Raw genomic sequence first — 11,907 nt, 5'->3', positions numbered from 1 at the left:
TTACCTTTGATATTCGGTTGTAGTTCTTTATTGCCATTACATTTCCAATCTAGACTCCGAATGAAAGGAGACATGACAAAAAATATATCTTCACCTTATTCATATTTTTGAGTTAGAGCTGTTGGGCTAAAATTGTTTAAGCCTAAGAGCCCGTTTGGTATCGTTTCTGTTCCAGAAACGCCGTTTCGTTTCAAAAACGAAAATTTTAGTTTATGTGTCAAAACGCAGTTTTTAAACGAAAAAATGGTATTTTAAAATTTCAAATTTTTTTTTTTTTTGTACAATGGAACGAAACTGGGAAGACGGAACTCCATTTTGGAGTTCCGTCCAATCTCGTTTTTTCAGTTTTTTTTTTTTTCACTTTTTGTTCCAATAAAACAGAAACGGACCATAAGTGTACCAAACAGAAGATTCCGTTTTTTCGTTCCAATAGAACGAAAAAACTTCAGAAACGTTATTTTAGAACGATACCAAACGGGCCCTAAGAGCTTTTTTGTTTCAATGTATTGCAAGGAATGTAAACATGTCAATTTCAGACTGGACATCCATAATCCGATCAATTAAAGAATTCAAAACGGAGGCATGTACTTGTGGGCTATGCAGTCAAGTATATATCATTGAGCTAAACATGATTAAATTTAAACATCCCATAATATCAAATATAATTTTGTTGACTAAAATGTCATGACTTGCGAAGTCTTGAAGATATCATTTTTCAACTAACAAATGACTGTAATGTAAATTGCTATCTTGATGATGTGAGATCATTTATCATGTATGCGTACAGATATAAACAAAGTACTAGCCTGACAGTCACCCATCAGGGGAATGTTCAGATACTTATTTTTGCATTTTCTTTTTCTCTTTCTCTCTCCAAATTGTGTGACACCATTACATCTGTGATACTGGAATTAGATCATAAAGTCCATTTTCCTAGGAGTGAGTGTCATACTTTTTTTTGTTGTTAACCAAGGTGTCCGGGTCAGCTTATGCTTACCTCGACTAATCCTTAGAGAGACTAGCATAGCATCATACTAACTTTTTACTAAAAAAAAAAGGTTGTCATATAAACAAAACTCAAAATTTAGTTAAATTGTAGGAAGCCTTGACACTTATGTTGATCAAAATATTAAGTTTTTTTTATAAATTATTTGTGACAATAAATTATGGATCACAAATAGTATTCGTTTGGTTATTATTTATAAAATATATTATATAATGAGAAAATAAGTCTCAGTTTTCACCTTCGGCTTTGACCTTCAAGCATGAGAAATGATTGATTTGGAGTTCTTTTATTGGAAAAGTATAAAATATATTGAAGTTATCTATTTACCATTGATTTTGAGTAGTTTAGCACACGTGGTCATTTAAAGTAGCAAAAATCAACATAAATTATTTGTTGCCACAAATCACAAATAGCTTGAGAGTAATTTGTGATTTGTGATTTATCCTCATTTATTATAAATAGAAATAAGTACTATAAAGTATACCAAACACTTGTAAAAATAGAAATAAATCTCATAAATAAAAATAGAAATCAAACCAAAGAGAGCCTTAGTTATGTTTTAAAACAATTACTTTTAAAAAAATGGGCAACTCACTTGAGGGAGAAATCATTTAAAAGAGTTACGAGTAAAATTTATAACATTTTTGATTTACAAGAGTTGTCCAATACTTGAAAATTAATTGAGAGTGTTGACTACAAAAAAATAAGTGAAAATATGATGAAAGTCTAATTTTTATTCTCACAAACACGCTCTAAGAAAATGTTTTGCCACACGTGCAAATGCATGTGTGTTTTTTACTATTATATCATACTATTATATAAAAGCATGAAGTGGGAAATCTTTCATATGACTATTTCACCCCTTCTTTTTTATTTAAATACCATATAATGCCCTTCAAAGTTTTATGCATAGAATTTTTAAGAAGGTTAATTATGCAAAAACATTCTTCAATTTAAACTTCTTTTAAATCAAAATACAGAGATTTTTCCATCGACTACTATCTCCCTTAAGGGGGTCCATCGGTCCAAAACCAGGTATTCGGTTCGATTCCAATTTCGGCTCCAAGGAGTGTTAGTGTGATCCAGAACGGGACCAAGTCCCGTATCGGTTCTGAAAATTGGTACTCGTACCCCACCTATCCGGTTCTGGTTCCTATTTGGATTTTGTATTCAGTTATTATTTGGTTATAATATCCAGTTTTAAATTCGATTTTGTTATGCAACTGCTATTCTGAAGACAAAATATAAATGTTTATTCACTACGTTATTGGTCTTCCCCAACAAAATAATGAAAAAAAAAAAAAATATCATGAGCTATCGATCATCTATTGAACTTCTAATATCGTTAATTTCATTACTTTAAAACATAATATGCAGAGAAGAGGAAAAAAAAAAAGGGGGTTTTAGAGTTGGACTATAATTGAAACTCTATAAGATAATTTATCATTTAGGTGATTGAATATATCGGATTTTCATATAAGTAACGTCAATTTTTTAATTAAAGAGGAAAAAGTGGACATCAAGTTATCCAATCCGATTTCAGTTAGAACCGTCGATTCTTGGCATAAATCCAGATCCAGACCAAACCAAATTATAAATATTTATTTCAGATCCAGGATTTAACCATATTATAATATGTTGGATTTGGTTCAGGGTATTCGGTCTGGACCTTCGGTTTTCCGTTTCGGGTCTGATTTGACACCCTTAATCTCCCTACTTACGAGTCGCGAGTCACGAGTCACGACTCCATTCTTCCTCTTCCCTCTCCTCTCTCCCACCTTGTAACCGCAAACCCTGGAAGGGTTTAAACTTCACGTGAGACAATATACAGCTAACATTGCGGCCGAGGGTGATGGCGACGGTGACAACACCTCCTGCTACTCTGCCTTTGACAGCAACCTGAAACCCTCAAAAGGTTTAATCTTCCCGTTAGACAGCCCAGAAGGAGCTTCAAATCTCAAGCCACAGGTCTAATTGCTTCAATTTTCTTTGAATCACAACTCTAAATCGAGACTCTGTTATTTTCCCTGCTAAGATTATGATTTAGAGAAGCCTCAAATCGCTACAGCGGAGATGAGGTATTTGTCCTAGAATTTCCCTTGTTGTTGCTTTGATATCCATGTAATTTTAACTTTAAATCGGTTTTTTTCCTTGAGAAAGTTGTCCTTGCTGTGAGAGACTGTTAAATCTTTGAGAGAATGTTATTGGATCCATCTCTGTGCGCTATATTAGTTAGAATCATTACAGTCTGGTTAGTTTATACTTCTTTTCCTTGTTTTGGTTAAAAAAAAAAAAAAAAAAAAAAAACACCATGCATGATATAATGCACAATTTATTTTGATTATTTTATATTTGTAGACTTTAGGTAAGCTTTAGGTACAGTTGATAACATATTCATGGTGAATCAGGAGAAATCAACAATTCACTCTTTGCCCCCTTTTTTATTTTTCCTTGAAAGTTTTTGAGAATTAAAAGGTTCTTCGATGATAAATGAGTAAGTTCTGATGCCTACTAAAAATTAAAGAGTAAAACAAAAGGTGCTCTCATAACCTATGGTGAAACTAATGGGTTTGTATTTTTGTGGTTCTCTCTGTTGGAATGCAGGAATATGTATTTGCCTGGCCAAATACAGAGACTAGGAAGAGGTTATGAAGTTGCCATGTTCCCATGCTTTTCAGTTACGTGCTCTAAGCTTCATGGAATGGTAGTAGGTATACTCCTATGATCACTGGGTATATTCATTTACTCTTTTGATAGTAGGTTTGTTTCAGCTAAGTCTTAGATGGCTGCTCTTGCATGGTGATTTTGGAATTCTTTGTAAAGTCGATCTCTCTCTCTCCCACCTTCAAGCGAACCGGGAGACTTCGGATACAAAAGTAACAATATCCACTCCCATCCTCAAAACCCTAGAATCTATCCGACCTGGTTCCCATCCTTAAAACCCTAGCACTGATCCGATGTGGTTTCTCTCTGCGATAAACTGACGCTTCTCCAAGGAAGACCAAAAAGAGGGGTTTTTGTCATAAGTCTCTCTCTCTCTCTCTCTCTCTCTCTCTCTCTCATGCTTCATAATTAGAATCTATGCTTCAAGAGGGAACATAGAAATTACTGTTAATAAGCACAAAGGAGTTTGATATCCATGTACCTCCCAGCATATTCTCTCTTATTCAGCTCATTTAGGTGGTTGCATTGTGATTTTGAGAATGTTGTATAGCATTTTTTGTTGTTGCATTCTATGTTGGTGAATGCTGTGTAGCATTTTTTTTTCCTTGTTTTGTTTTCCCCTGTTTTTCTAAGTTTGCTTATCTCATGGATTATTTTCTTTGATCCTTCTCCCTTCCCCTGTTTTTTTTTTCTTCATACAAGATCAATTTCCAATCAGAACTCATCAAATATTTTTTATTTATTGTTCTGTATCAGTCCGTTCTTAAAATTCTGATTGGAGCTTTTTAGTACTGTTTCATCATATCTGGAACTTTCTGTAAATTCAGAGTTTACCTTCTCCTTTTTTTTTTTTTTTTGGGGGGGGGGGTGTCCTTCATGGAATTGAAATTTGGTGTGGTAGTGTATGAGAATATTTCTTGTGCATGTGATTATTATTTTTTGGCATTTTTTTTTCCTCCCAACTACAATATGTGAAGAGGACAGCCTTGCTGGATTTCAATGTTAAAAGTGTTGAGGTTTTATATGAGGTATAACACCCCACTGAACTTTCCTCTCTATGCAAGGTTCTAGGTTTTTATTTTTTGTGCATTTGCACAATCAATGTTTGATTGTGTTTTCTCTCTCTCTCTCTCTCTCTCTCTCTCTCTCTCTATTTTGTTATTGAAGGATCCTCCCTCTTTTCCTTTTCAAATTTCCAATGATGACCAAAAAGAGAGGGCTTCTTTAAGGATACCAATTTGAAGAAGAAAGCCCAACATTTTTTCCCGAGCCCTTTGATTGGATTCTCATACAAGATCAGTTTCCAATCTTTGTTCTTCAGAACTCATCAAAGACTTTCCGTTTATTATTCTGATCAGTTTGTTCTTAAATTCTGATATCCCTGCTGCTTTTGATGTGATGTCTGAAGCAGTTATTTAATCTCTTGCTTTTCTCTCATTGCTTCTAACTGGATATAACTGGGTATGTGTACTTAATTGTTTGTTATGTTATATGATGCGATTTTTGTTTCTCAAATTCAACGCATATATTAGAAGTGTAGATTGATGGCCCCTGTCTATTTTTTCTAATATAAAATACTTGAATTTTTGCTTAAAAAATGGCGTCTTATGCAAAGAGTGTAGTTGACACCATCATAATGAATCTTCCATTTGGAACTCGGAAAAAAGGGGCTGATTATGGATTTTTTGTTCATGGCTTTGAAGGTAGAGATTGATATCTTTCCCCACCTTGTGTGCTTGTTTACCTTATATCTTTATGGATGAAGATGGATTTTGATTCCTTAGTTTATTGTTGTCAGGTGGGCTCTCAAGCAGTCTAATCCTTCCATAAGACCACAACATGAGAGGTAAGTCATTCATTTTGAAGTTGGACTAATTGAAGCTTTTAAGAATGCAAGATCATCTGTCTCCTCATATTCAGCTTAATATAAAAAATAATTATCATGAACCAATGGTACACTCAGTTGCTTGGTCTGAGGAGATATATTCTAGAAATTTCAGCTACCTCATGATAATTATTTTTTATATTAAGCTGAATCTGAGCAATTACAGGATCAATATATGGTTCCATTTGTAAATGGTTTTACCTGTCATCAAATAAATGCTATTAAAAAAATGTAATCAAAACTTAGACAACATAAATAATATAGAAAAAAAAAAAAAAAAAACTAAATCCACATTAGAAATCTGTCTTTTCCAAGGTTTGCATCGGCATCGGAGAATAGACTTTATACAGAGAAAAAAAACAGAAACAACAGAACTAAACAAGAATGTAGATTTCTCTATTTAAAAAATAATACGAGAGAACAGAACTAAACAAGAATGTAGATTTCTCTATTTAAAAAATAATAGTTATAAAAAATAATACGAGAGAGAGAGAGGAGAGAAAGACTTACAAAAGAGAACCACTTAGAAGCTGCTGCCTTGATTCTTGCCTTCAACTCGAGATCCGTCCCAAGGAAAATAGAAATGGCAGTAAATAAACGGTTTCAGAGAAGAAGATAGTGTTTCAACTACATCTGATTTTATATTGAAACCATGGACGTGCACTCGAGTTGATGGATCCCACCTTTTCGTCTGTGAAAAAGTCAAATCGTTTTATGAATACATGAATGCTTTAACAGAACCTGTCTTTGTAGATATGCATTATGGACCTCTTTATGCTTCTGATGAACTACAACATATAATCAGGTTCTATTTTTATTACTTATCTAAATTTATTTTAATTTCCTAATAAATTTTTTGGGGAAAGGTTTGTTGTTTGATTGCATGGCCCTTGCACCCACAGAGGCCAATGAGCGGTATACAGGGCATCAAACAAGAGGAGCAGGGTGGTCATTTTGTCCCCTTGGGTGCTGGGTAGCGTGATCAGGCAATATTCCTTTTTTCCCATTTTTTATTTTCATTATTAATTCTAATAATTTTATTTTTTTTAAATTAATGCAGGAGCATAGTGAAAGATTTGAAAGATATACAGAATTATAATTTGAAGATTGTAGATATTCCGAGTTCAGTTGTCATAATTGATTGTAATAAAGTTAAGTTTATTCAGCTTATCAAAGGTAAGTATAACATGAAGAAAATTTTCACTTTATTATTATTATTATTTTTTAAACTATATATATATATATATATATATTTTTTTTTTTTAGTAGGTCATGAGCAGTCCTTTGCAAAGAAGCATAAACAAAGAGGCTCGAGACATGGTATGATGGGCTTTAATTCTCCACATTATGTTCACATTTTTTTAACTAATTCTTATAAACTGTGTTTCTAATTTTTTTCATTAAATGTATCCACAAGAGATGATGCGGATAGTTTCAATGGGTATCTTCAACTTATTGAAGCAATGAGCTATGAAATTCCATATTTGAGACATTTGGACAATTTCCATTCTCTACTGCAGACGACATAAGATTTTATTGCAAAGATTCTTAGGATTCCTAGTGTAATGCATAATGTAATACTCTTGAACGTTCAAATTAGGGGGTTTCAGTTAAAATTAGATAGTAAAACAAGAGATATGGGTAGTTCCTAGTGACAAATTGAGTTGACTTTTTTAAGTTGTTTACTCTCTGTCCGATTGAAATTTTACAATATTTTATCCACTGGATTAATATACTTTGGTGTCTATTCTACTTATCAATTAGCTTATTTATTTTTAATGTTTATTTATTTAATTTATAATTTATTACTATTTAATCTTACTTGCTAATTATTTTGCAATTAGCTTATTTATTTGTAATGTTTATATATTTAATTTATAATTTATTACTATTTAATCTTACTTGCTAATTATTTTGCAGTTCACTTGAAAGATTCTATGGACATCCATTTTTTTGGAAGAAGGATGATTGATTTAAATACATCCTGACGTTACATGCGATACTAATTGGTGAAGATCATAGATTTGGTCAACAAGCGATTAATTGGATTCGTGATTTAGTACGAAATGTGGTACTTGATATACAATTTCAAAGTGGATTACAATGGGCGGATATGGTTCCAACGTGGCCATATCATGATGGTAATCTCTTTAATAGAACTCTCTCTCTCTCTCTTTCTCCCCTCTTTCCCCTTTTATTCCTTGACTTGTTTATAGTTATTCTTTTTGTAATTTTTAACTGTTTTTGAATCCTTGGTAATGCAGGAACACCTTTTCATGACTGGAAGCTGCCCCCCCCCCCCTTTTTCTAAATGAAATCTATTTTGCTGATATTTCTATGTAATTATTTCTTCTGTCTTGGGGTGTCATGTTTCTTATATTACTTGGTTAGTACCATTATATGGGCCTAGAAGTTTGCTTTCATATGTGTTTGTGTTCTTCTATCTTATGTACATGTTAAGACTGAAAAGTTCTTCATTTGAAGGTCTCTTATTTTTTTGCTATGCTTTTTTTTCTGGCAATTTTTTCCTGTTAAAACTACTTTTTGTTCTGAGGTTTGGAGATGCTATACCTGGTATTTGGGTATCACCCCTATTTAAGATCATTTATTTACCGACTTGTTGCATTACTATAGTCTGAAAAAAATGATCTAATGATCTTTGTATGGAAGAGATCTACAAAACAGAAAAAATAAGATGAAATAAAATAAAATCTGAAGCTACCTTTGTTTGTAGTTCTTAATTTCTGTCTAAGCAAGGTTGAATGTTTAAGGCAAAGAGTTAGAAAGGGGTGGTAAAGCTCTGCTTTTTTTTTTTTGGCGAAGATTAAATCATTGTTATTGTTGTTTAAAGGAGCTTTGGCTGTATTCGACTTTTCTGTTTTTTTGCCCCTCTGTTTTCATCTTAAAGAAAGATTTTGCTGGTGTCATCCATGCTTGAAGCTCATAATGATGAAAGTTTTGTTTGTTCTATGCTTTCTTGGATTTGCTAAGGTATTATTGACTGATACATAAGCAGCCGAAGGGCAGAAGTAACAGATGATATTTTTTTTTTTAGATACATCACTGCTATATTTGATGAGAACCTTACACATGTTAATATGTATTTTAATGACAGATTCAGGACAACCATTCAAGCTAATTTTTTACATCAGAAATCTATACAACCATCGTTGGTGTTGTGTAAGCATTTAATTATCATTCAAAATCTTAATTAGTAATATTGTGATAATTAACGATGGTTTTTTTTTTTTTGACAGTACGATGAAATAGATTATGGGATCTATCCAATATTTCCAAGCCTTCTTTCCCAACTATATACACGTCTTTGGTAGGGTTTTTATATTCATTATATAATAGATATTAAATTTTAACATTTTTTAGGCCGTTGTTAACAGCTTTAAAAGTTTATATTGACTATTTCCATGCATTTACTTATCATATTTGTTAAAAAGAAACATTTGACTCTAAATTTATAGTAAATGATTGTTGATTTTAAGTGGTAGAATAGTTAAAAGTTCAATCTTTAATTACTTTGTTCTTCTAGCTAATCATATATCGTTTGTTATCTTTTATTACTTCAATATGAATATCTAATACACTTTACATAATTTGATGATTTAAAGGGGATTGTTTCCTCTTCCACAACTACAAATAGAAGGGTTCATTCCTTGCCCACAATGAGAAGAATGATTTTTGTCTCCAGCTGTAAGTATACGTGAATAATTTTTTAGGTTACCATTTATATATAAGAAGATATTGCATTAGAGTTGTGTACAAGCTCTCACTCGCTGTCATTGACAAGTTTCACTTTTTTCTTTTTGACCAGGTGGTGTTCCTCCTTTTTTTTTTTATTCACTTGACTCGTTTTGAGTCAAAATGTGATTCTCAATGTGTATGCTTACTAATATCACCTGACCTCATAACATATTTAAACCTTGTCCTTACTAAAATCACATGACTACATAGCATTCTAATGTATACTATTTCCTTGTTACAAAAACAACACAATATATCATCCATAAATTTTCAGAGATGTAGTTTTGTGCAAAATCCCTTGTGTACAATTTCTTCATTTCTTCTAAACTATATTCATCAGATTGTATTCTTGCAAATTCCTGAAGTGTCTTTCCATGGAAGATAGGATACAAAGGAGCAACTGCTTTAACATTGAAGTTTAAAGGCTTTAGTGAGGATGATTGATGGAAACCTTTACAAGAACTTCTAATCAAGGTTCCATATTCTAATTGAAGCACATGAAAAATTATATGGAATTGCTGGATTGTTATCCTTGGTTAGCTGTGATAAAGGATAGACAGATGCATCTACCAAATCAAATCATCAATGATCCTCAGATAAAATGTAGAAACTTTAAGGAGAAACTGAATTCTCAAATTCAAAATCATTGGGACAGAATCGAATGCAGCTTAACTGAATTTTCACATCATAACCACCTGGGCTTCATTAAGAATTTAACTGCACAAATTCCATTAAGAATGAAACTGTGAAGTTATCTTGTTCACCCCTATAGCCTTGAAGTTATCTTGTTCATCCCCATAGCCTTTCAATGGTCTTTCTATTATTTTGAAGTTCTCCAAATCCCCTCAAGTTGCTGCATCACCTGCAGCTTTAGACTCTTTCCTGCTGCATCACATACATAGGCCATGGAAGAACCCTTTTCTTCTTTGGGCCTAGCCGGAAACAGAACAATTCTCTCCTTTCAAAGTACCAAACTTCCGAGACAATAAAGTTGCAAATTGACTACGTAGAAATAACAGAGACTTGCAGAATGAGTTTCTAAAGAGCATTTGGTACTCCCAGAAATTTGAAATCATCAACCCACTTTACCTGGTGATACAGAGTGTCAGTTTCCAAGGCTCAGCTTGCATGAACAAGAGAGATTTGAATTTCAGTTCAAGGAAAATTATGAAGCCACGAGTGCCCAGAGAAAAACTCCAGGTCGCTCTTTGTAGGCTTTGCCAGCTATAGTTTTGACTCTGCCCCTCTTCTTCTTTCCCTGCATAAATTTACTCATTAAAAACCAAGAAATTTATTTTTCATGTATTATCATCAAAGCAGCAAAGATTTCTAGAACATCTGTGGAACCACCACAGTTTTACTTCCAATCCCCTCAAGAAAAAATTACAGCCCAACTACTTCTCTTGCATTTATGTTTTAACAGCTTGAATCCAGACGCCACTCAGCAGTAAAAACAGGAATACCAATCCAACCATATCCAATTTTTTTTTTCCTAATGATCCAAATTATGGGAAAAGGACACTGCCAGGCTGCTTAACGTAAGCTACCACCTACCTGTGTCTATCTCTCTCTTCCTAAGAAATGACATATCGGCTTCGGCCCTCTATTGTGGGAGGAGAGAGTAGACACAAGGAGGCAGAAGCATACGCAACACAGCCGGAAAGGGAACTTGATCTGACAAATTATTACAAAATTCTATTCAGCTGAGAGAAATACTTTACTATAATTACAAAAAATACCATGTATTCACTGTCAAAAATTGGGTTAAAAAAATGTGTCAAAATTTGGTTCAGAGAATGATCTCCACCAGTGTTGTTCCTTGAAGCATGGTTTCACAATGGTGCAAACGTTTTCATCTTCAAGCCTGAGTCATCCCCGTAAAAGCTTGCTGTGGTTTATTGTATTCCCTGTCACTTATGCCTTGACCGGCAGGTATAGGGAAAGATTAAATCTTCAATTGGTCAACTGTTGTGTATCATGAGGTTGCACTTCTCCAGTGTAGGAAATATTTCACTTCAATTGGTCAAACTGTGTATCATGAGGTTGCATTTCTCTGGTGTAGGAAATATTTCACAACTTCATAGAAGGAAACAACAATTCCTACTGACGGACCAGCACGACCAACTCGTGGACCAATACCTGTAAATAGCCCTTTCATCCCTCCATTCCTGTTCCAGGAAAGAGTTCAATCAGCACCATTAATGTTAGTAGAAAAGAATCTATACTACCCCAAGGTCCCCAACCACCCCCCCCCCCAAAAAAAAAAAAAGAAAAAAAAAAAGAAGAGTTTGGGCATATCCCAGTGTCCCACTAGCCATTCATCACCATAAACATTATGTCTCAAGCTTCCACAAGAGAGGAAACTTGAAGCACCAGGTAAGGTCAAGCCAAGAGCAAGAGGTATCCCATCCATAAGATGCTAGGTCCCAACCACTTGGGCAGAGAGTGCACAAAAACACCGACAGTAGTCTGTTGAACCGAAAAATTAATAAGCTCGACAAAGAAGGCTAAAAATAGAATTGGATGACAGCAACAAATCAAGTTGCATCTTCATCATTTGAAATTAAGAAAAAATCCAACTGCGTGTTCATATCAT

General features: G+C 33.6%; 1 protein-coding gene and 1 long non-coding RNA gene across 8 annotated transcripts in view; one reads left to right on the top strand and one right to left on the bottom strand.

The window, feature by feature from the left end:
• Positions 1-2,737: 2,737 nt before the first annotated feature.
• LOC122081894 lies at positions 2,738-9,605 on the top strand. Of its 7 annotated transcripts, none has more exons than XR_006141248.1 (11): positions 2,738-3,084; positions 3,611-3,717; positions 5,469-5,516; positions 6,309-6,360; positions 6,616-6,731; positions 6,825-6,875; positions 7,476-7,696; positions 8,671-8,735; positions 8,813-8,883; positions 9,179-9,260; positions 9,382-9,605. It is a non-coding gene; the product is annotated as an uncharacterized LOC122081894 (long non-coding RNA). The 7 variants fall into 7 exon arrangements; XR_006141247.1 differs by having other exon boundaries at positions 6,822-6,875; XR_006141250.1 differs by adding an exon at positions 5,293-5,373 and having other exon boundaries at positions 6,616-6,875.
• Positions 9,606-10,816: 1,211 nt separating this feature from the next.
• The window catches only part of LOC122081893 (mitochondrial carrier protein MTM1-like), an 11,962-nt gene continuing 10,871 nt past the window's right edge, over positions 10,817-11,907 (bottom strand). The window contains exon 10 of the mRNA XM_042649277.1: positions 10,817-11,479. Within this exon, the coding sequence (XP_042505211.1) occupies positions 11,347-11,479 (133 nt within the window). The 3' untranslated portion in view covers positions 10,817-11,346. The remainder of the gene's footprint in view (positions 11,480-11,907) is intronic.

The sequence above is a fragment of the Macadamia integrifolia genome, chromosome 6 (assembly GCF_013358625.1).
Source record: "Macadamia integrifolia cultivar HAES 741 chromosome 6, SCU_Mint_v3, whole genome shotgun sequence".
NCBI lineage: Eukaryota > Viridiplantae > Streptophyta > Magnoliopsida > Proteales > Proteaceae > Macadamia > Macadamia integrifolia.
Note: the sequence above shows the minus strand (reverse complement) of the source record. Positions and strands in the feature narration are given on the sequence as shown.